This window comes from Nycticebus coucang, chromosome 14, assembly GCF_027406575.1.
Source record: "Nycticebus coucang isolate mNycCou1 chromosome 14, mNycCou1.pri, whole genome shotgun sequence".
NCBI classification, from domain to species: Eukaryota; Metazoa; Chordata; class Mammalia; order Primates; family Lorisidae; genus Nycticebus; species Nycticebus coucang.
In genome coordinates this window covers 38,476,690-38,502,067 of record NC_069793.1, presented here as the reverse complement: position 1 = coordinate 38,502,067, position 25,378 = coordinate 38,476,690, and the positions used below count along the sequence as shown (strand labels likewise).

General features: G+C 38.7%; 1 protein-coding gene across 2 annotated transcripts in view; it reads left to right on the top strand.

Annotated features, from left to right (window-relative positions):
- Nucleotides 1-25,378, top strand: part of ANO3 (anoctamin 3) — a 448,518-nt gene that overhangs the window by 132,092 nt on the left and 291,048 nt on the right. Inside the window, exon 1 of one of the 2 annotated variants that reach the window (XM_053562432.1) lies at nucleotides 22,391-22,511. The exons of the other annotated variant lie outside the window; for it this stretch is intronic. Within the exon in view, the coding sequence (XP_053418407.1) occupies nucleotides 22,466-22,511 (46 nt within the window). The 5' untranslated portion in view covers nucleotides 22,391-22,465. Of the gene's footprint in view, nucleotides 1-22,390; nucleotides 22,512-25,378 lie in introns of those variants that run through there. 2 annotated transcript variants of the gene reach the window in all.

Sequence of the window (25,378 nt, the reverse complement as noted above, 5' to 3'; positions counted from 1 at the left end):
AATGTCTTACTAATTCTAGGTGTGACCCTACAAAATTCCTTAGAGGCTCGGAATTTTCACAGGCTATGCCGGGATATGTGTCTTCTCTTAACCATCCACACTAAGCTCGATCTTAATTTCGGAGTAATTTCCAACATTTATTTGATTATAGATACTCATAAAATAATTTATACCTCTCTCCCTTATGCCGCTCCTATTACTCCCACGATAGATTTCGTGGTTCTATCCTTCATGCTTTTTATATTTTATCCTGTTCAGTTCTCCTTTTCATTTTGCTTTTGGTGGGGGGATCATTCCTACCTTGTATCTTCTGGGTTACTAATTTAGTTGTAACTATGAAGTTTTCCTTCAGTTTATATATATCATCGTTTAGTTAAAAGACTATGGCATTTAACTCCAAAAAGCCTTCTTCTTACTTGCACTTGAATATAATTAAAGATCTGATTTTTAATTAATATATTTACTTTGAGAATACTTTTACATTTATGAAAACAGTGAACAGTTAATATAGAGAATTCCCACACACACACCCCCTCCTCCAATCTTTCTCTATTATTAACGTCTTAACAGTATTTATTACTGTTAGTGTATTTATTACAATTAATAAGCCAATACTAATACATTATTATTAGGTAAAGTCTGTAGCTCATTCCTATTTCCTTTGCTTTTACCTCGTATCTTTTTTCTGCTCTAGAATCTCATCCTGTATACTCTATTACATGTAGTTGTCCTGCCTCTTTAGGCTCTTATTGGCTTGACAGATTCTCAAACGTTTCTAATTTTGATGATCTTGACACTTTTAAGCAGTATTACTGAGGTATATTACAGCATGCTCCTCTAAGATAATTTCTTTTGCTTAGAATTGGATTATGGACATAAAGATCTCAGAGGTAGTGTGCCATTTTCATCAAATCAAATCAAAGGTAGATACAATCAACAAGCCTTACGGCTGTAGATATTAACCTTAAATTATTCCTCTTACCCCTTTCCAAATTTTACTCACAGGAAGGAAATATTATCAGCTCACACTGAGGATTATGGAGTTCTTCTGCTTTTCCATTAGGGTGGAGCAGACACAATTTATTTGGAATCCTTCTGCTTGGGAGATTTGTCTCTTCTTCTCAATTTTTAAATTTAGGAAATTACTTATTTGTACTAGTATGGGCTCATGCTGTTTATTTTATAATTTGTGTTATCACCCAATATTACTTTATTTTATTGCTCAAATTTTTCTATCACTGACTATTGAGACCTCTTTCCTTTAGCTTAGGATTCTCTCAATTACCTTTGTCAGTGTGGGTTTCTTTTCATCACTTTCTTACTTTCTGATACTATAAAATGTTGTAGGTGAAATTTTATGTCCCCTTTCCTAGTCCCGATATCAACTATTTCCCGGAGCAGCCTGGCTTCCATTCATTGAAGGATGGTCTGAGAAACTAAAACCTGGAGTGCTAGACATTCTTGTTGCCACTGGAGTGTGGTTTATTTTAAATTCTCTCAAGTACATGTTTCCTCTTCCTCTTCCTCTTCCTCTTCTTCATCTTCTTCTTCTGACAGTGTCAAGCTGTCACCCTGGGTAGAGTGCTGTGGTGTCACAGCTCACAGCAACCTCAAACTCTTGGGCTTAAGCGATTCCAATTCTCCTGCCTCAGCCTCCCATGTAGCTGGGACTACAGGTACCCACCACAATGCCCAGCTATTTTTTGGTTGCAGTTGTCATTGTTATTTACCAGTCCCAGCCGGGTTCCAACCCGCTAGCTTCAGTATATGTAGCCGGTGCCCTACTCACTGAGCTATGGGCGTCCAGTCTTCTTTTTTTCCTTCTTCTTCTTCTCCTTCTCCTCCTCCTCCTTCATCCTCTTCTCCTCCTCCTCCTCCTCCTTTTTTTTTTTTTTTTTTGTCTAAACAGCTTAAGGAATCAATGTCTGCTTTAACATAAAATTTTAATTTACTGTGCATACGTGCTGTTTGTTCTGTCTGATTTGCTCATTTCCGACCACTAGAATTCTTTCTTTTTAATATTTTATTTCTTTTAGAAACAGAGTCTTGCTCTCTTGCCCAGGTTGGAGTACCAGTGGCCCCATCACAGCTTACTGAACCCTGGAACTTCACCAGGTTCTAGCGATCTTCCCACCTCAGCCTCCTGAGCACCTGGGACTACAGGTGTGCACTGCCATGCCTGTCTAATTAATTAAACACTTTTTTAAAACATAAAGTATCTGGTTATATTACCTGAGTTAATTTTGAACCTCTGCCCTCAAACAATTCTCCACTTCAGCCTTCTCAGTAGCAGGAAAACAGGTTGGGCCACTGTACCTGCCATCACTGGAATTCTTTACAGAGATTTTTTCCCCCCCTTGGGTTCATTGGGTTTAAAGTTCAATGTTGATGTAAATTAAATGGCTGGACAATCTGTTGGTGGTGCGTATAAGTAAACCAGTCTCTTTTCTTGTTGGCCTGTGATTTAGAAGGCTTGGTCCCTATTTAAGAAGCTCTATTAGCCATTTCAAAACTCTTGAACTTCCTGAACTCTCTCAGCCTGAGAGGAAGTCAATATTCAGCATATTTGTTGAACCAACTCTTGAACATGAAAGAAACAAAAATAGGAAAAATTTCCAGAATTGTGGACTGAGGACCTCAATTTTTTTTCTCCTCCATTAAATCAAAGAAAATACTGGCCCAAACTGAAAACTTAATTCTTAGAATTCTGGAAATAAACCTAAAGCTTTCAACAATTTATGAAGTGTTTATTTCCACATCACAAATTCTGAAAACTGCAGGTGCTGGGATGGATGTGGACAAAAAAGAACACTTTTACACTGTTGGTGGGATTGCAAACTAATACTGATTCTGGAAAGTACAAGAGTCTTCAAAGAGCTAATAGTAGACCTTCTATTTGATCTTGCAAATACCATTACTAGGTATCTACCCAGAAGTAAAAATGTCATTTTATCATAAGGACATTTGCACTAGAATGTTTATTGCAGCTCAGTTCACAATGGCTAAGATGTGGAATCAACATAAGTGTCCATCAGCCCATGAATGGCTTAATAAACTGTGGTATATATATACCATTGAATACTATTCAGCCATTACAGAAAGATGGAGGCTTTACATCTTTTGTATTGGATGGAGGTGAAAAGCATTCTCCTTAATAAAGTATCATGAGAATGGAAAAGCAAGTATCCAATGTACTCATTACTAATATGAAATTAGTAGATGAACGACTATGTGCTCACACAAAGGAAAAACTGAATTAGTCTCAAGAGGGCAGAGGTGGAGGAGAGATGAGAGGAGGAGAGGGGGGTTGTTGTACTTTCACTTAATGGGCACATTGCGAGAGTGTATGACACACATCCTGGGGAAAGGGCTCAAGTACAACTTGGACTTTACCTAACAAATTCAAACAAGGTAACCAAATTGTGCCCTCATATTAATCTGAAAATTTTTTAAAAACATAAAAATAAAGAAAAACTTTTTTTCTTTTTTTTTTAATTTATATTAAATCATAGCTGTGTACATCAATGTGATCATGGGGCACCATATACTGGTTCTATAAACAGTCTGACACATTTTCATCATACTGGTTAACATGCCTTCCTGGCATTTTCTTAGTTATTGTGCTAAGACAATTATATTCTACATTTACTAAATTTCACATGTACCCTTGTAAGATGCACGGCAGGTATGATCCCACCAATCACCCTCCCTCTGACCATCCTCCCCTCTCCCTCCCTCCCTCCCCCCTTCCCCATATTTATAGGTTATAACTGGGTTATAGCCTTCATATGAAGCCATAAATTAGTCTCATAGTAGGGCTGAGTACATTGGATACTTTTTCTTCCATTCTTGAGATACTTTACTAAGAAGAATATGTTCCAGCTCCATCCATGTAAACATGGACGAGGTAAAGTCTCCATCTTTCTTTAAGCCTGCATAATATTCCATGGTGTACATATACCACAGTTTATTAATCCATTTGTGGATCTATGGGCACTTGGGCTTTTTCCATGACTTAGCAATTATGAATTGGGCTGCAATAAACATTCTAGTACAAATATCTTTGTTATAATGTGATTTTTTGGTCTTCTGGGTATATGCCTAGTAGAGGAAATATAGAATTGAATGGCAGATCTATTTTAAGATCTCTAAGTGTTCTCCAAACATCTTTCCAAAAGGAATGTATTAATTTGCATTCCCACAAGCAGTGTAGAAGTGTTCCCTTTTCTCCACATCCACGCCAGCATCTCTGGTCTTGGGATTTTGTGATATGGGCTAATCTTACTGGAGTTAGATGGTATCTCAAGGTAGTTTTGATTTGTATTTCTCTGATGATTAAAGATGATGAGCATTTTTCATATGTCAGTAGGCCATGCGCCTGTCTTCTTCAGAGAAGTTTCTCTTCAAGTCCCTCGCCCAGCCTGCAATACGATCACTTTTCTTTTCTAGCTTATACGTTTGAGTTCTCTGTGGATTCTGGTTATTAAACCTTTGTTGGAGACATAATCTGCAAATATCTTCTCCCATTCTGAGGGCTGTCTGCTTGCTTTACTTACTGTGTTCTTGGCTATGCAGAAGCTTTTTAGTTTGATCAGGTCCCAGTAGTGTATTTTTGAAACTGCTTCAATTGCCCTGGGGGTACTCCTCATAAAATATTTCCCCAGACCAATTTCTTCAAGGGTTTTCCCTGCACTCTCTTCTAGTATTTTTATAGTTTCGTGTCTTAAGTTTAAATATTTCATCCAGTGAGAGTCTATCTTAGTTAATGGTGAAAGGTGTGGGTCCAGTTTCAGTCTTCTACAGGTCACCAGCCAGTTCATCCAGCACCATTTGTTAATTAGGGAATATTGTCCCCACTGAATGTTTTTAATTGGTTTGTCAAAGATCAAATAATGATAAGTAGCTGGATTCATCTCTTGGTTCTCTATTCTGTTCCAGAAATCTACTTCTCTGTCTTTGTGCCAGTACCATGCTGTTTTGATCACTATTGATATATAGTATAGTCTGAGGTCTGGTAGCGTGATTCCTCCTGCTTTGTTTTTATTTCTGAGTAGTGTTGTGGCTATTCAAGTTTTTTTCTGATTTCATATAAAACGAAGTATTATTTTTTCAAGATCTTTAAAGTATGACAGTGGAGCTTTAATAGGGATTGCATTAAAATTGTATATTGCTTTGGGTAGTATGGACATTTTAACAATGTTGATTCTTCCCAGCCATGAGCATGGTATGTTTTTCTGTTTGTTAATGTTTTCAGCTATTTCTTTTCTTAGAGTTTCATAGTTCTCTTATAGAGATCCTTCACATCCTTTGTTAGATAAACTCCCAAATATTTCATCTTCTTTGGCACTACTGTGAATGGAATAGAGTCCTTAACTGTTTTTTCACCTTGACTATTGTTGGTGTAAATAAAGGCTACTGATTTATGAATGTTGATTTTGTAACCCGAGACATTGCTGTATTCCTTGATCACTTCTAAGGGTTTTGTAGTAGAATTCCTGGTGTTTTCCATATAAATGATCATATCATCTGTGAAGAGTGAAAGTTTGACCTCTTCTGACCATATATGGATACCCTTGATCGCCTTTTCTTCCCTAATTGCAATGGCTAAAACTTCCATTACAATGTTAAAGAGCAGTAGAGACAATGGGCAGGCTTGTCTGGTTCCTGATCTGAGTGGAAATGATTTCAATTTAACTCCATTCAATACAATATTGGCTGTGGGTTTGCCATAGATGGCCTCTATCAGTTTAAGAAATTTTCTTAAGTATTCTGTTCATAAAGGGATGCTGGATATTATCAAAAGCTTTTTCTGCATCAATTGAGAGAATCCTATGGTCTTTGTTTTTTAATTTGTTTATGTGCTGAATTCTATTTATATATTAACATATTTTAAACCAACCTTGAGACCCAGGGATAAAACCAACTTGGTCATGATGTATAATTTGTTTGATATGTTGCTGGATTCTGTTTGTTTGGATCTTGTTGAATATTTTTGCATCTATATTCATTAGTGATATTGGTCTATGATTATATTTTTTTGTTGGGTCTTTTTCTGGTTTGGGGATCAGGGTGATGTTTGCTTCATAGGACGTGTTGGGTAGTATTCCTTCTTTTTCTGCATTTCAGAACAGGTTGAGTAATATAGGTACTAGTTCCTCTTTAAAGGTTGGTAGAATTCTGATGTGAAGCCATCTGGTCCTGGGCTTTTCTTTTTAGGGAGATTTTGTATGGCTGATGCTATTTTAGAACTTGATATTGGCCTGTTCAACATTTGCACTTGATTCTAGGTGATGTGCTTCCAAGTATTGGTCGATTTGCTTCAGGTTTTAATATTTCTGAGAATAAAGTTTATTGTAATATTCATTAAGGATTTTTTGAATTTCTGAGGAGTCTGTTGTTATTTTGTCTTTGTCATTTCTGATTGATGAGATTAGAGATTTTACTCTTTTTTTTCCTGGTTAGGTTAGACAAAGGTTTATCTATTTTATTGACCTTTTCAAAAAACCAACTTTTTGATTTATTGATCTGTTGTATAATTTTTTGTTTTCAATTTCATTTAATTCTGCTCTGATTTTGGTTATTTCTTTTCTTCTACTGTGTTTGTGATTGGAATGTTCTTCCTTTTCTAGTTGCTTGAGATGTCCCATTAAGTTGTTAACTTCGTCTCTTTCCGTTCTCTTGAGGAAGGCTTGCAGTGCTATAAATTTCCCTCTTAGGAATGCCTTTGCAGTATCCCAGAGGTTCTGATAATTTGTATCTTCATTGTCATTTTGTTCCATAAATTTGGCGATTTCCTTCTTGATCTCATCTCTGACCAGCTATCATTCAGAATAAGGTTATTTAACTTCCATGTTTTTGTATGAGTATGCAGATTTCTGTTGTTACTGAGTTCAACTTTTATTTCATGGTGGTCCGAGAGGATGCAAGAAATAATTTCTATTCCATTAAATTTACTGAGGTTATACTTGTGACCTAAGATGTTATAGATTTTGGAGTATGTTCCATGGGCTGATGAGAAATATGTGTATTCAGTTTTGTTGGGATGAAATGTTCTGTAGATGTCTGCTAAATCCAAATGTTGGATGGTTAGGTTTAAATCTAAAATTTCTTTGCTCAGCTTCTTATTGGAGGATCAATCCAACACTGCCAAAGGAGTGTTGAAATCTCCAACTATTATGGAGCTGGAGGAAATCAAGTTGTTCATGTCTGTTAGAGTTTTTCTTATAAATTGAGGCTCATTCTGGTTGGGTGCATAAATATTCATAATTGAAATCTCATCATATTGAGTATTACCCTTAACAAATATGATGTGCCCCTTCTTATTCTTCCTTACTTTTGTTGGTTTAAAGTCTATTGTGTCTGCAAATAGAATTGCAATGCCTGCTTTTTTCTGATTACATTTGCCTGAAATATGGATGACCATCCTTTCACCCTGAGTCTATATTTATCTTTTAAGGTAAGATGTGACTCTTGTATGCAGCAAATATCTGGCCTGAGTTTTTGTATCCAGCTAACCTATGCCTCTTTAGAGGACAGTTTAAGCCATTTACATTAATGGAGAATATTGATCAGTCTGGTAAAATTTTGGGTATCTAGTTTTTCGAAATTCCAGTGGACATTTTTAATTCTTTTTCCACTGTGGAAGTTGGAGTTCGATCAAAAGTTTCTGAGTGAGTTTACTTTTGTGGTGGAGGATTGGGCTGCTCATTATGGAGTATAGGTCTGAGAATATCCTGAAAAGCTTGTTTGGTTATGGCAAATTTCTTCAACATATGAATGTCATTAAAGTGTTTAATTTCTTCATCATAAATGAAACTCAGTTTAGCTGGATTTAGGATCCGAGGTTGAAAGTGATTTTGTTTTAGGACATTAAAAGTCGATGACCACCCTCTTCTGGCTTGAAAAGTTTCAGCAGAGAGATCTACAGTCATTCTAATATTCTTCCCTTTGTAGGTAATGGATTTCTTACGTCTGGCTGCTTTCAGAATTTTCTCCTTCATATTAACACTAGTGAAGTTAATTATGATATGCTTGGGGGGTGTCTTATTTGGATTGAGTCATGCTGGGGTTCTGAAACTGTCTGCTATCTGAATTTCAGAATCTCTTTGTGTGGCTGGAATATTCTCTTTCATAATTTCCATGGAGAAGGGCCTCTGTGCCTTTCGAGGCCACTTCATCACTTTCAGGGATTTCAGTGAAGTGGATATTAGCCTTCTTTGAATTATCCCAGAGTTCTCTGTTTTTGCTCTCCATTTCTCTTCCTCTTTGAGAGCTTTGTCTTCAATGTCAGAAATCCTTTCTTCTGCTTGCTCCACTCTGGTACTTAAGGATTCTACTGTATTTTTCAGATTTTTGAAGGCTGCAAATTCTTGCCTCAGTGCATCAAAATCTTTGGTGGTTTTGTCTTTAAATTCACTAAATTCTTGAGACAACTTTTGAATTTCTCCTTGAATTTCTAATTCTGACTTTTGAATTTCTCTTCAGATTTCTAATTCCAAATTTTCCTCCATTCTATTTCTTATTTGCAATCCAAATTCTGAATTCGATTTCTGATATCTCAGCCAGCTGTTTATGAATGGGATCTTCAGTTACATCTGCCATATCTTTCCTTGGTGGGGGAGTTGATCTATTCTGGTTATTCATGTTACCAGAGTTTTTCCGCTGATTCCACCCCATGATTATTTTACACCATTTGATTTTTCCTCTGGAGTTTTGTTGAGGAGTCGTACAGTGCTATGGCCTGAGAAACTGGGGACCTTTTTGGTGTGGTGGGGCTAAGTGGTTTTGTCTTGTTTTCAGCTGGTTTCTGTTCGATCCTAGTGAAACAGTTACTCCGGGTTGAAGTCTCAGCTGTGGAGAAATACCAGCAATTAAGTCACCCTGCCCCCCAACAGGTAACAACTGGAAAAGGAAAATCAAACCTTCCTACAACCACACACCCAGGGCACCACTTGAATAGTCTTTGGGCGATTGGCTCAGTTCAAAAGGTCCAAATCAATTATCTCAGTTAGCACCTGTCTCAGGTGGTAGAGTTTTAAATGTCTGTGGCAACTGGAATGCAGGGGTCTGGTGACAACTCAATTATGAATTGCTCCGGTGCTCTGTGAAGTCAGGAGGATCCACCCAGCAAATAGCTTAATCTGGGAAGGTTGATGCCTCCTTCCCCACCTTGCACCTCTGTCACACCCAGTTACTGATAGCTCTGCAGGGCTATGACCCTGTTGCCTCCAGTGAGCAGATACTCCAGGGGTTTGCACCTGCCTGAATCACTAGGAAATCTGTATCTGCTCAGCCAGGCCGCTGCTTTCTGCCTCTATCCAGCAGGGAGCAGTGAGGCTTAACCTTGGGCACTTGATGGAGGCTGGGGGGTGTACACTCAGTTATAACCCCTCCCCTGATTGATGTTACTGACAGAATAGAACAACGTTGTGGGAATTTGTTTCTTTGCATGCTAAATTCCTCTGCAGAAAAGAAGCTGTTTTGAGTTCCCAGAACCTGTGCCTCAGCCCTGTCTTTACTCCTGCAGGTTTGTATTTGCAGCACAGTTAGCTGTCAGCTCTAGACTCCTGCCTTCCTTTGTCTATATGCTGATGATCACCTGAGGGCTGGGTGCGTGTTAGGCTCAGTAAAGTGGTCCTCTGGGTCAGCCCCACCCTGGGAATTTCCGGGCTCTATGCATGCGTTTCCTGGTCCCCACACTCCACCCAGGCCAATACTGCTGCAGACAAACACTTTACTCATGGGGCCTGTGTTTCAGTGCCAGATCTGTTCTGTGGTGTTTGCCATCTGAGAAGATGCCCGGCCTCCTCTGGTTGTCCAGGGAGACAGGGGTTATGGCTTCGGTATATCTGGGGGTGGGCCCTATTTTTGCCAAAAATGGCTCTTGCTCTGTGCCTCAGGGCACTGCTGCTCTAGTGTGATCCCTCCCAGCCAACTGTCGTCTCCTCACTCCTGTGCCGCAGAATTAGCACTGACCAGCAACAGTCCAGGCCCTATCCCTCGAGAAATCACCCAGGAATCTGGACTCCTGGGGAACAGGCCTCCAAACCTCAGAGTGAGAGTGGAGGAGATTGCTGGGAGCTCAGAATTGCAGGTAGAAACACCAAACTCATTGAGACCAAATGAGCAAATAAACAGATAGAAAGGCTAACAGACACACAAGCCCACAGACGCACAATCAGAAACACACAGACATACAGACAACAACAACAACAAAAAAACTACAATAAAAATAATGATAATTGTAAAATAATTGAAAAGAAAAAAGTAAAAAACATACAAACAAAATGAACAAACAAAGAAAAAACCTGTAAAAATCTGATGTTAGCACTCTCAGAAACCATAAGAAGGGAAGAAGAGGAAGAGAGAAGGGAAAAAAAAGTGGTATTCACAAAAAAGTTTAAAAAGTAGAAAGAAAAATTAAAAATAGAAAAAATAAACATAAAAAATTAAAAAATAATAAAAATTAATAGCTCCTCCAAGAAAATTATGAGAAAAAAAAGGCACCAACCACAAAAATATTATTCTTGTATTTATGTAGAAGTATACATTTATATGTATGACGTAGGGATCAACTTTCGTAGGAATATATTTATAATGCAATATACTTTCTGGACACTAGGTGGCGATGTGAGTGCTTCAAGGCTTATACCTGATTCACCGTTTATACTTTTACCACGGTAACCACCCTACCTGGCCGATTGCCATTTTGGAGTTTCTGTAAAAGTTTATTACCTAGTTGTGCAACTGCAGCTGCTCTGTTCCAGACAGCACTCCTATCCGACCTCCCAGCTCAGTGCAGGAGTCCACACTTCACAAATCTTTCCACTCTGCTCCCACCTTCTCCTGCAAACTGGCAACTGTAATCGGCTGTGGGGGAGGGTGCTGGCTGCCACGGGGTCTTGCTGCCGTCAGTTCCCCTGGCTGCCTCGCATGGAGACCTTATACTCAGTTTTTGTGGCTCAGAGTCTCACTTTTGAATCTGGAGTTTTGAGTCCAGCCACCCACCAGTTCGCCACACAGCCTTAACTGCCAGCCCACACCAATATTCCCCACCAGGAACGGTCTGGTCTATTTAATCACTTCTGTTGTTCTGGGGGAAAGTGTCTGCCATTTTGGACAATTCAAAATGTCTGTTTCCCGGGCAGGATCCCTTCCCTTTAATTTTCCATCAGGTTGCTTAGCTCCTTGTGGTTCTGAGGGGCACCCCTTTTGGGTGCCAAACTTGGCTCAGGAACAAATTTTCATTAATTGGGTTTTGCCAGGAATTGCAAGCTGCTGTCCTCTGTGAGGGAGGGACCTGCCAGCCAGCATGGCCAAGCAGGGAAAATCTCTACAACAGAGTCTGTGGTTTTAAATTACACCTCATATACAGCAATCTGCCAATTCACAGCGCGTCTCCAGCTGTCTGTCCACACCCGAAATCCACATGGGGAAAGGTCCAGACCCCCACTTCCTCTCACCTGGTGACTTGGGAGAGGTGGGCTACATATCTGCCCCATCTGCCATCATGCTCGTCCTCCCAAAAAGGAAAAACTTAATAGAAAATTATACTATGAGCCGTAATAAACTCTAGTTGGATGAAACAGTTAAATATATTAGGTTTTTCTTAAAAAATAAATAATAAGTGTTTATTTAAGAAAATCAACTGCATCTTGTGATAACAGTGAGCTTGGTAGCATTTTAACTTCCTTTGTTCCCATTTCCTTCTTACCAGCTCTGTGGTACCTTTGAAAGCCAGTAGGCTTACAACCACAATACCCATGAAAACCTAGTGGCCCCTAGTGGGTACAGAACAAACTTGGAACTTACCACATGCCCCACCTCCACAGAAGTCATTATTTGACATGTCTGTGAGCTTTCTGGGAAATCCATATCCATGGGGCTTGTCTTTACCTGATCTGACCCGGAGCTTTCCTAAGTGGGAAAAGCCCTACCCTAGACAATGTGACAAACATATCTACCACAAATTTGTCATCACAGTTCATGGAGGTGGCCATAAAATTTGAAATAAGTAAGTGACTGATCAAAAAATTGTGAAAGAAAAGTCTAGGCAACGAGCTGACCACAGGGGAGTGTCTTTGTGAAGTTTTGACATAGTCTTCAATATCTAAATGACCACATTTCTTCACAGAGCTGGGAATATGCTTAGAAAAGACCTGAGAAGGTACTCCAGGCTGACCTTGAGATTCTGTGCAAGCACAGAGGGAGAATGTAGGCAGAGTTATGAACTGTCTGCCAAGGGTGGCCCAAAATACTAAGACCTTCAGTAAAGAGTGAAAAACGTAACCATTTCAAGGCTTTAGAGAAAATGTCTGTCAAACTAGCTGAGTACTAAGAAATCAAAAGAGACACTTCAATGGCAGGACAACACTACTTTAAAAATTAATCCATCCCTTCAGGCCCTTAACATTTCCTTTGTGTTAAGAACATTGCAATTCCACTCTGTTAGTTATTTTAAAGTATACCCCAGCTTATTGTTGATTATAGTCACTTTGTTGTACTAACCAATTATATGATTGTACCAAAATATCACATATACCCTATGAAGATATATAGCTATTATGTACCCCTAATTAAAAATTAAAAAATAATATAAGGCAGAATCAATTACTAAACAACAAGCCCCAACAAAAGCAAGAGCTACCAAAATCTGTACCGGACTAACCAGTGTTCCCCTGAGAAACAAAACCAATTAGATGTATTAATATAGAGAGATTCTTTTTTAAAATGTTGGAGCTGGTAAATCAAAATTTTTCAGAGCATGGTTGTAGGCTGGAGACCCAAAGAAGAGTTGATATTTCAATCTGTAGAAAAGGCAATCTGGAGACAGATATGACAACAAACATACACAAAATACGACCACTGGATACTCCTAACTAAATATTAATAAGAGACAAGGTTCTGGAAGATCACATATTTGATCGCTTAGGACATTTCTTTCAAACTAACGGGTATAAGAAATTATGTAGTTGGTTGTTTCTAATTAGACTGAAAAGGATGAGCTCAGGGATTCAATTCTCTACTGACACAGCCTGGTTTGTGGACTAAAAAATACAGTCTCTAGAGATAACATGCAAACTTTCCTGAAAGAGACCATATGAAAATCTTTGTTTTTATTGTGTAAAATGTAATGCTATAAAAATTCTTCCAAATGTTCAACCATTGTTTTACAATAAAGCACCACAAACTTGGAAGCCTTAGAGCTTTAAACACTTAGGGCTTATGTAACGACTTGCTATCTATTCCTGAAGTAATTACAAAGATGTACTGCTTTTTTTTGGTATAAAGCTTGCAAATACTAAAAATATGTATACTGGCTGAATTTGGTGCATAAATTCCAATGTGTATTTGTTACATGTACTGAAAAGAAAATATGTACCTTTTTCTCGTGGATTATAGAAATTATAGCAAGGGTGGAAGAACACTTTGTTATCGATAAAAATTTGATTTACTGGGCGGCGCCTGTGGCTCAGTGAGTAGGGCACCAGCCCCATATGCCGAAGGTGGTGGGTTCAAACCCAGCCCCGGCCAAACTGCAACAAAAAAATAGCCGGGCGTTGTGGCGGGCGCCTCTAGTCCCAGCTGCTCCGGAGGCTGAGGCAAGAGAATCGCGTAAGCCCAAGAGTTAGAGGTTGCTGTGAGCTGGGTGATGCCACGGCACTCTACTGAGGGCGGTACAGTGAGACTCTGTCTCTACAAAAAAAAAAAAAAAAAAATTTGATTTACTAAACGTGATGTGATTAACTATTAAGTGATGCTAAACATAGATTCTTTCAATTTACTTTAATGCATAAAAAGGCTACAGTTGGCACATTAATTATTGATACATAAATGGTTTCAAGCTACCAATATTTATGTTTTAAAATTAAGCAGTTATTCAAATTTTTTTTCCTTTGAGTTTTGTTTTGGCAAACTACTTGTCCCTCCATCAAATCATGACATTTTAATTTCAGACCCTACCCAAGTTCAGATTGCCACAAAGCTGCTGTTTTAGAAGGAGAAGTTCCTTATCCTTTTTTATTTTTCAATATCTCTAAAGTAGGGCCAGTTTATTGGCAAGGATAAAAACGGACAATGCATATGAAAATGATTTTAAAGAGTTACAAAGATCAATAAGGGCCCTCCATGGCCAAGTGGTGATTTTTTTTTTTTTCAATTTCAAATCTGTGCTGTTACTGGTATAAGAAGACGTAATGCCATTTTTTTCATTCAAAATAATTTTTAAAATACTTGTTATTATTTTGTATCTATTTTATACTTTTTAATAACATAAGTAATGCATATTCGATACTTAAAGTGACATCAAAACATACTGTCCAAACCAGCACATGCACATTTTTTTTTAATTTGATCACTGAAACAAAAGGTGACCTAAAACATAAGGTCATACTATTAATGAAAGGGGAAAGAGGTTAAGATACAAGTGAGCAGAATGAAAAATAACATATCAACTCAGCCATATATCTAGACTTAGCTGTATTTTGAGTTTTATTAATAAAATAAACATATGCACATATTTTGCAGAAATTGGTCAATATTATTTTACAATCTGCTTCTTTCAATATTCGACGTATCAGGAACATTTTCCCAATAAACACATATTCGTGAACACTAAATTTTTAAATGATAGTTTGGTACTATATTGTTACTCTTTTAGTGGACCTGATAGATCTCAAATAGAGACCATACTGTGTACACATACTGTGTACACGACCTGATAGATCTCAAATAGAGACCATACTGTGTACACATACTGTGTACACGACCTGATAGATCTCAAATAGAGATGTACTGTGTCAAGTGCTGTGAACTCCAGCTTCTCTGGGGTTGAGTATATATTATCTCTAGAAAGTAAATACATAACTAGAAAAGCAACCTTCATTTCCCACTTCCTACTGACAGACATGCAAAAAAAAAAACAAAGACACAAGCCTAGACCAGTTAGGCAGAGACTAAACTCTCAGAGGAGACCATAGCCACAAAACAACTACTACCATCGTGCCCAGCATATCAGCTGAGTAATACCTTTGCTTAAAAGCATGACAGTTCACTAAAATGTGGTGGAGTTATTAGTATGACCAGAATATCAGTTTCAAAGCTTATGAAGATGGGCAGAGCATGGCAAATAAATAAAAACTAATTACATCCTTAGATTTTCAAAACAACACAAGAACAGTCTATACGGAATTATCTGCCTGTAAGAGATAAAATCACAAAGCCATGCAGAGCTGCAGGCTTCCTTGTACACAAATCTCAAAAGGCAATTAATGTTCTGAAATTATACTTAACCATTCTATTATTACACCCCTTTGGCAAATAAAAACAGTAGTAGCAGATCATGATAAATCATTTATTTAGAAATATCTATTTGATTAGATTGTATGTGTTGACTATCTTTTAGCCACTACGAGAAATAGAAAAGTAAGTCGACATGAAGTTTACCGTAAAGAATTTCCTCTGGACTGGGAGAAAAGTGGTGCCTACTTTCATAAACTTATATGTATAATGTGTGGTAGAAGCATGATAAAGAAATTCCATAAAGCGATGTAATATACTCCTTGAAAATCATAGGAGATTAAATTCACATTTAACTGGCTTTATAGATGTGGATGAAACAAGTTTTTATCCATGAAACTGCCTTGCTTTAGTGCCTTGACGGATGAATGGGAGTTGAGCAAACTTGTAAGTAGGACAGGAGTTTCAGAACAACCATTTCAAGTGGAGGAAGCAGTAGCAACAAAAGCAGAACAACCTATGAGGAAGAAAAACACTCTAGGATCAAAAGAGTTCGTAAAGGAGAGTCTTAGAAACAATATCGTGAAGTGCTGTGAATGGTAAGGAGCTCCTTGAATGGCAGAGCAATGAACATGTACTTTGAATATTGTTCTATTAAAATGAAATTAAATTAAATTTAACAGCTTTATTGAATTATAACTGATATAGAAAGAACTGCACATATTTAAGGCTTGATGAGTTTGAACCTGGGCAAACACCTGTGGTGCCATCACCACAATCAAGGTGATGTGTGCGACAAAGTAGGTGAAGACAAATTAAACGACATGGACTTGATTCTATATGCAACCTAGAAAAGGAATAGCTAAAGTTTCGAGCAGAGACACAGGATGCAAACTGTTGTTTAACCCGTCATCACCCACTGTGTCGCACCTCTAGTGATGTGATATTCTCAAAGGAATCATTTTGTGTTCTTGTTTCTTCTAAATGCTGTGTAATAAAACCTCTTCAGGCTGGACTAAGAAACTTGAGGATGCTGGTTTTCCTCCCTTGTTTTCTCCTGGTCACTTATGTGCATCAGGAGTGTCACTTCCAAATGCTTCCTTGAGCATGTAGTCTGGACAGCAGCAGGACTAACCTGCTTAATTCTGTTGTTGTGCTATCACATGTGGCCAGAGCCACAGGCTTTTGGAGAAGCATTTGTTAAATTGTACCCCACCCTTCCTTTTAGGATAGCAATATGACTTTTTGAAGAGCTGGTTGGTGTCTTTAATAAAGTATGCAGGGACACTAGAACCAAGAAAGTACTTAATATTTTAAATGTAAATATAAATAAATGTAAAATATATAAAATGTTTTCATATATTTCCCCTGGTTTTGCATATGGAAGAAGACAACTGTTCAGGGCCATAAGTAAGCTTTTTAATTTTTTTTCTGAAGTCATTTTTCTTTTAATTATGTATTTATTCATTAATAAACATTTATTGTTTTATTAAGCTAATGTGACAGGAATTATACTGGTCTCTGTACAAACTGACTCTGCACTCAATCTACCTTCAAGGAGACCACAGGCTTCCTCTGAGAGTGTCTCCTAGGGAGATCTCTCTTTCCTTCTCTGTTCTTTACTCTTTGCAAATAAGCTCATTAGCAATGTGACTTTGCTATTTCATTTTGCCCAGAATTTCCTTAAATAACTGGGTCCTAAAAGAGAGATAACTGCATGGAGAACTTCTATTTCTGTTACCATTTGGGCAATGAGAAGTATCATCGGCAATTTTCAATTTTAATTAAGGTGGTGATTCATGACCCAAAGAGGCAGGGACAGAACTTCCACAGTTGCTTGGATGGAACACAGTACAGACGGACTAGATGAACTGCGGTTCATCTTTCAAAATTTAAAGGAATAGAAAGCTTTCCAGGGATGTAAAGAAACATTTCTTACATTTCTGGGGAGCAAAATTTGGTTGGAGGCCTGAAAAATTAATTACTTAAGGAACACAGGACACAAGTGGTTGAGTAAAACCTGTTCCAGGACTGACATAAAGGAAAAATGGTGTTGTAGGCTTGGCTCCTGTAGCTAAGTGGTTAGGGCACCAGCCACATACACTGGGTCTGGCAAGTTCGAACCTGGCCGGGGCCTGCTACACAATAGTGACAACTACAACAACAAAAAATAGACAGGCATTGTGACAGGCACCTGTAGTCCTAGCTACTTGGGAGGCTGAGGCAAGAGAATCGCTTGAGCCCAAGAGTTTAAGGTTGCTATGAGCTGTGATTTCACAGCACTCTATGTAGGGCAACATAGTGAGACTGTGTCTCATTAAAAAAAAAGAAAAGAAAAAAGAAAGAAAGAAAAGAAAAAGAGAAGAAAAAGAAAAATGGAATTGTAGTAAAATAAGATATGTGGGGTTTGGGGTGGGAGCAGTTTGAAGACACAGTATAACCTCCATAGTTGACCACTTCCTTAAATTGACCTAATTTGCACAGACCAGGCGTGTCTGTCCACACGTCCATCTCAGGATGGCAGGACTGGTGCCTTACAGTGACCATTTCAGTATGTTGACCAGTTTGTTACAGTCCCTTGGGTGGTCAACTTTCAGAGATTCTACTGTATATGTATAGAATGAAGATAAAATCAACATGTATCATTTATTTTTTTAATTTTATTTATTTACTTATTTATTTTTTTATTGTTAAATCATAGCTGTGTACATTAGTGCAATCGCCTGTACCCATTCTAAGATGCACCATAGATGTGGCCCCACCCATTACCCTCCGTCCACCAAAACCTCCCCCCTCCCTTCCCCTTCCTTGGCCCTTTCCCCATAGTCTTGTGCTATAGTTGGGTTATAGTCTTCATGTGAAAGCTATAATTTAGCTTCATAGTAGGGCTGAGTACATTGGATACTTTTTCTTCCATTCCTGATATACTTTGCTAAGAAGAATATGTTCCAGCTCTATCCATGTAAACATGAAAGAGGTAAAGTCTCCATCTTTCTTTAAGGCTGCATAGTATTCCATGGTATACATGTACCACAATTTGCTAGTCCATTCGTGGGTCGATGGGCACTTGGGCTTCTTCCATGACTTAGCAATTATGAATTGGGCTGCAATAAACATTCTGGTACAGATGTCTTTGTTATATTGTGACTTTTGGTCTTCTGAGTATAAACCTAGTAAAGGAATTATAGGATCGAATGGCAGGTCTATTTTTAGGTCTCTAAGTATTCTCCAAACATCCTTCCAGAAGGAACGTATTAGTGGGCATTCCCACCAGCAGTGTCGAAGTGTGTCCTTTAACAAAGCAGGAGGAATCACGCTACCAGACCTGAGACTGTACTATAAATCCATAGTGATCAAAACAGCATGGTACTGGCACAAAAGCAGAGAAGTAGATGTCTGGAACAGAATAGAGAACCACGAGATGGATCCAGCTACTTACCGTTATTTGATCTTTGACAAGCCAAGTAAAAACATTCAGTGGGGAAAAGATTCCCTATTTAACAAATGGTGCTGGGTGAACTGGCTGGCAACCTGTAGAAGACTCAAACTGGACCCACACCTTTCACCATTAACTAAGATAGACTCTCACTGGATAAAAGATTTAAACTTAAGACATGAAACTATAAAAATACTTGAAGAAAGTGCAGGGAAAACTCTTGAAGGAATCGGCCTGGGTGAATATTTTATGAGGAGGAGTCCCCAGGCAATTGAAGCAGTATCAAAAATACACTACTGGGACCCGATCAAACTAAAAAGCTTCTGCACAGCCAAGAACATAGTGAGTAAAGCAAGCAGACAGCCCTCAGAATGGGAGAAAATATTTGCAGGTTATACCTCCGATAAAGGTCTAATAACCAGAATCCACAGAGAACTCAAACGTATTAGCAAGAAAAGAACACATGACCCCATCTCAGGGTGGGCAAGGGACTTGAGGAGAAACTTCTCTAAAGAAGACCGACGCAAGATCTACAAACACATGAAAAAAAGCTCCTCATCCTTAATCATCAGAGAAATGCAAATCAAAACTACTCTGAGATATCACCTAACCCCAGTAAGAGTAGCCCACATAACAAAATCCCAAAACATGTATCATTTATAGAAAGTATAAAAATGACAGAAAATATAAAGATATAAAAAATAGTACTTTAAAACTCCACTTGCAAGAGTAATTAATTTCTGTGGACATTTTGGCATGTTTCCTTTCAGTCTTTTACTTTTTCTATATCGGAAATCATATTGTGATTATACTGTATATTATGTTCATCATGCTCCCTCACTGAATACTATCATAAAATTTAGAGAAAGACGTTTGACCAACCCAGCATAGTTAAGCCTTAATGAGGCTACTTAGTATTTATTCCTACTTTCTACAGTGCAAATGCTGGTCTATCGTATTTCCTATTACCAGATCACACAAAGCATTTTTAGTGTTAAAAAAAAAAAATTGCTGTATTCCCATTTCCAAAACACATATTTTCTCATTTTCTTTTTTTTTTTTTTTTTGGCCGGGGCCGGGTTTGAAACCACCACCTCCAGTATATGCGGCTGGCGCCCCACTCTTTTGAGCCACAGGCACCGCTCATACTTTCTCCCCTTTATACACACTCACACATAAAAGAACCTTTTCCTTCTCTGTGCCACTGCCTTCCCTATAAAGCAGATGGTGCTTCAGATTTCCTCAGCCCCTCACAAAGCTGTTCCTCTAGCAACGTCCCCTAAAAGACTGATTTTAAAACAAGCAAAGATGTTCTTTGAATCTCTTGCTAGTCAATCTGGCAGCCCAGCCTAAAATGTTTCTAATTAAAAGAAAAGCAATCAACTGTATTATAAGATAGTTTAATCACAGCCATAATGTGGAGGGTAGAGTACATGGTGTTAGAAATTTTTTTTCTTTTGAAAAAAAGGATTTATAATGAGGTTCAAAATATTAACTCATTTCTAATTCTGGAAGATACTTCCTTGACTTTTCCTGAGTTGTGGGTCAGGGAGTAGGTTGGATAAAATCAGAGATCTTGAAAAAAAAAAAAAATTCCTAGAATATAGGAAACTGAGGATGTTACCTATTCTTGGAAGTATGGAGTAGAGCCAAAGGCCTTTAATTCTTTCAGCTAGTCCTACTGATTGTGAGTTGAATTAATGCTCACATTTCGAAAATATTTGATTCTAATGCCAGTGATTTTAAGGGGTTTTAAGAAGACAAGATTCTTCAGAGTCATAACTATAACAGCAACTAATATTATTGGGTATCAGCTTCCTGCCATGACTAGTCCTTAAATGTATTATACAGCTTAATCCTCACCTATGACATTTAGCTTGTATTAGAATCCAATGAGTTAGGTCACATCAGAAGGAACTGGGGGTTGGATTTTATCAGGATTTTAATTGCAAATGAACAAACAAAAGAAGACATCCTCAGGCAAGTCACCTATTGCTCTTGGTTCTAGTGCCCTTGTCTATAAAGTATCTCTAGCATGGGCAGCACCTGTCGCTCAAAGGAGTAGGGAACCGGCCCCATATGCCGGAGGTGGCAGGTTCAAACCCAGCCCCAGCGGAAGAGACATAGGCTCAGGCCTGTAATTCTAGCACTCTGGGAGGCTGAGACAGGAAGATTCCTAGATTCAGGAGTTCAAGACCAGCTTGAGCAACAGTGTGACCCCATCTATATTAAAAATAGAAAAATTCCCTGTGAGGCTACAGTCCTAACTACTTGGGAAGGAAAGGCAGGAGGATCGCTTGAGGCCAAGAGTTTGAGTTGGCTGTGATTTAGACTGACATCAGGGCACTCCAGCCTGTGCAACAGAGTGAGACATCGCCCACCTCCCACCCTGCCAAAAGGCAACATAATCCTCTGTTGTGGGTAGAACCCAATTTCTCTCTTCTTGCTTCAGGTGACTTCAGGTCAGGTCCAGTCACTGAACATTCAAGAGAGACTCCACTGAGAACCGCCTGGGCGAACCCAGCCAACCTGTGAAGAACCACGAGCAATGATAATAAATTGTAGTTTTTAGTTTCAGGGTGGTTTTTATGAATTCATTCACATCCAGGACATCTATTTGCTCAGAGTTATGTTTTCTTCACTGTCCCTGTATCACGCACCACAGATGAAATCAAAGAACACACAACAGTAGTCATTTGAAGTTTTGAAATTTTAAAAATGTCTGCATCTTTTTCATCTTATTTTATTTGGATTTATGCCTGAGTTGATCTCACAAAGCAACAGACTCTTGCTCTGTGTCTGCTCCGTAATATGTGACATCTTCAGGAAGAGAAGAGGGGTTTGAATCAGGGAGCAGTTGTAACAGGAGGAAAGGAGATTGCACGGAAAAGCGTGTTAGGCTGGCTCCAGGTTCTATTTTGGTCACTTGTTTGACCTTCACAATCACTTCTTGGAGTATCAGGTGCCATGTCTCGAATAAGGTGTTATTGATGTGATCTTGAGAAACTGTTGCTCTGAGTCTCAGTGTCTTTTACAATATTCGAATAATAATATTCCACTTCCTTTACAAGGATTTCATGAGGATTAAATTGAGAACCACGGATAATGTTTTCCAGCACCCGTCACTCAGTAGATAGTAAATAGTCCACTATCACTATTCTGTGTCTATCAGATTCAAGGTCTGAAGAGATCAAACAGAAGAGGAGAATTCAAGCAAAACGTGCTAGATATTTAACTTAGCTTATCTAAGGAAACATAACACTAAGCTGAGGCGGCTTGCCCCACCTCCCGCCCTGCCTCACGTTTAAGAGGGAAAGACGAAAATGTCTCCGACCTGTCACTGCGTTCATCCCAGAGCACAGACCAACTTTGCCCTTCCCTGAAGTGCCAGTATTTCCAAGCTAACTTATAGTTAATTAATTAGCAAATTAATAAACCAGCTTCCAAGCTTAAAAGCGAAGGCATTAGTAGCAGCTCTAGAGGGTGGCCTGTATTTACCTACAGTCCTTAAAAAAGTCTTCCTCTCCCACTTCCCCAAACTGCGCCTCCCGCCCCCTCTCACTGCGGCACTGGACGCGCGGGGGCTGCGGGGTTATTCCCCGAGTAGCCGCTAAGGGGAGCCGGACGCCGGGCCGCCCACATTGCCATGACAACGACTCCGGCGAGCGCGCTGCCTGAGAGCCAAGTGCGGGCTGAGCAGGTGTCGGATCGCAGCGCGCTGGCAGAGTCCGGCTGCTCTTCTCCGCCTCTCTCCGACAGCTCCCTAAGCCGGTGGGGACGCGCAGAGTGAAAATGGTCCACCATTCAGGCTCCATTCAGTCCTTTAAACAGCAAAAAGGTCAGTTGGCATCTTGCTCCCCTGCGGGCGTCACGTCCCCTTCTGCATGCCCTTGCAGTTGTGTACCAGGATTCTTTGTAGGTTTATGCGAAACAAAGGTGGGGTCCTCAAGGAAGTTAAAAAAAAAAAAAAGATTAAATGCCTCTTCACTCTGCATCCTAGAAAAGTCTGATTTTTTTAGCCTCCGGCAGAGTGCCTGGGAGAAACGGAATTCGTCATTTCAGGACTTAATTTACTGTGTATCTCTGCTAAGAGGGTTCCCATGCATTGCAGTAAACGTGCTTAGTAGAGGCTGTCCAAATAACGCCGGAGAGCTTTAAGGTTTGAAGACGGAAATGTTGGACGACGATACCTGCCCTGCTCTCTGGTTCAAATGCTTAGTAAGGTTCAAAAAAGTGAATGTACTCTTTGAGACGCACTTACACAATCATAAGAGAAATGAATTCTTGGAGCGTTCCAGAAGTTGGCCTGTTGCAATTCCATTTCCAACTTCCTTGGAAAACTTTATTCTTGTCTGTGTCCCATGCTTGGTTCTGGATTTCAGGTTTTTGTTGTTATTGGGTTCTTCTTCCAGGGACTTTGTATTATCTTGTATGCTTCTTTTAAGTTTCTCTCCGCATGCTGTAACAAGAATCTGTGTGTTCGTAGTCAAGACAGGAATCATGCCAAGTTATCCTCACTCTTCGGTCCTCGTTCCTTATTTTTATAAAGCACATTTATCTTGAGGCACAGTCATATTGTCCAGAAGCATCTATTCAACCACATAATTGCCATTTTACTGAATTAATAATCGTAATTATGCCAAAGTTGACTATATAGTACCTAAAACATGTGACTCCTGAAATGTTACTTTTTTCATTCAAAGTAAATATTTTTGTAAATATTTGTATTCCATACTTTTTGTCAACAAGAAAGCTCTTTTTGACTTTTTAAAAACGTAAAACCGGTATGGACACACCAGGGATAATTTAGGAGAGATGACTGCAAAAGGCAGAATATTGGACTAAATGAACTTCCGATTTCGTGATTCTATACTCTGTTCAAGTCCAACTTTTCTGGGTTCTTTCAAATATATGTTGAAATTGGGAGTGATGTGAGAGACTGTGAGGGTAGACAAAAAAATTGCATCTAGTACACAAGTCTACTTAGACTCTAAATATGCCAAAGAAAATTAAATTGCTTCAAGAAATTTGTTCTCTATAATCATTACTTTAAACACAATAACCTTTCAGAATAAAGACAGAGGTTATAGGAACTGCAACAGCCTGACACATTTAATACTTCCTCTGATGTATGGCTATTTGGGTGAGTCATTTCTGCGACAGGGAAGACTGAAATGGCCCCCACAACAATTTATTATGTATAGATATAAGTTGTGTTTTTAAGAAGTAAATAATTAACCAACTTTAGAACCAACCATCATTGCTTAAAGCGAGAGATAGGAAAGTGTGCAATTCCTGGCACACTTTCATATGGGTTTTTCTTGGGATACGTTATGAGCCATTTACTTTTTTTTCAACAGAAGGCTACTTAAGCAAGAGAATAAACAGAGGTGGTGCCCAGGTAGGAAGTAAGAAAGATTAGGTTTGAGCTAAGTGATTCTGGCTAACTGCTTCTTAGTCCTGCATGGGCATTAGAAAAAGGGAGATCAAATTTAAGATTAATTCTTCAAATAGGAAGAAGCAAAGTAATACTATCCCAGAGGTATGTAACAAAAAACTTTCAGGGATTTTTTTTTTTCCTCTGTAACATTAACTTGAAATCTGTTCATAAAAATGGGAAAAAATATCTATCATGAAACTTTGTATTCCCAGCTTCTAGGCTTGCTTTAGTTGCTAGCCAAAATGCCTTCAGCAAAGGCTTTTTAACTTCTTCAGACTTTGCTTCGTAAGTAATACGAAGGGATTACATTCCTGACCCCTACGACTTTCTCTGTTTCTTTTCCTCTGTTCTGTGGGAGGGGTCCTGGGAATGTGGAGGCAGAGATGATTTCTTCCTGGGACAAATAAAGAGCAGAGCCCTGATTTTAGTTCACTTTCAGGAAATGATTTAGTTGAGTAATCCAGTTTATGGGATTTGCTTTTGTTTTAATCAGATGAGTTCAATATCTTTTGAAAATTTTGATTTCAACTTTATAATACCTAGACATAGCCTGATATGTCCATAAAATGTCCTCATTATAAGCATCCCACCATCACTTAAAAAACAAACCCACTCAGTGTTTGAACTCTACGCAAGGCCTGGGGATTTCCTTGTGTATTTGAGAACTAAGTAATAATCCTTGATCAAAATTTCCTCCCTGATATTACTGAATCTTACCTCACGAATACGTATAGATGCCAAAGTCATTATCTGTCGAATGACATACTTAAAGTCAACTCACATTTGTTAATTAATCTGTGGTTTTTGTTTTGAATCCTAGATGTTAATCCTTTGTATTTTACACCCAAGTTATGTCACTTAATCTTCCTGACCGTTAGTGACTGGTATGTCAAATGAAGATGATAATGATAAGGTACTTAGCAGTCTGTCTGGCACACAATTTGGCCTCAAAAAATGTAGTGCATTTTGTCACTAAAATTTATACAGGTTTAGCCATTTTTTTCATTGACTCCTAAGAAGCAAAGAAGCCTTCATCAGTTCCCTTATCATTTTTTGCCCATTCTTTTCATTTTGCTTCCCTCAATTTCATTACTTGGGGATTAATCTTAAGGAAAAGAGTGGACTCCAGATCATCAAAGAATGGCTGTTCAGAATAGTCTTTTGTTACAATTGAAAACTCTACCCAGTAGATATGTCTGTCTCTCAGGATAACTTCCAAAAAATTCCTATAAGGTAAATGTGGTTATCCAATGACAGTAGAACCT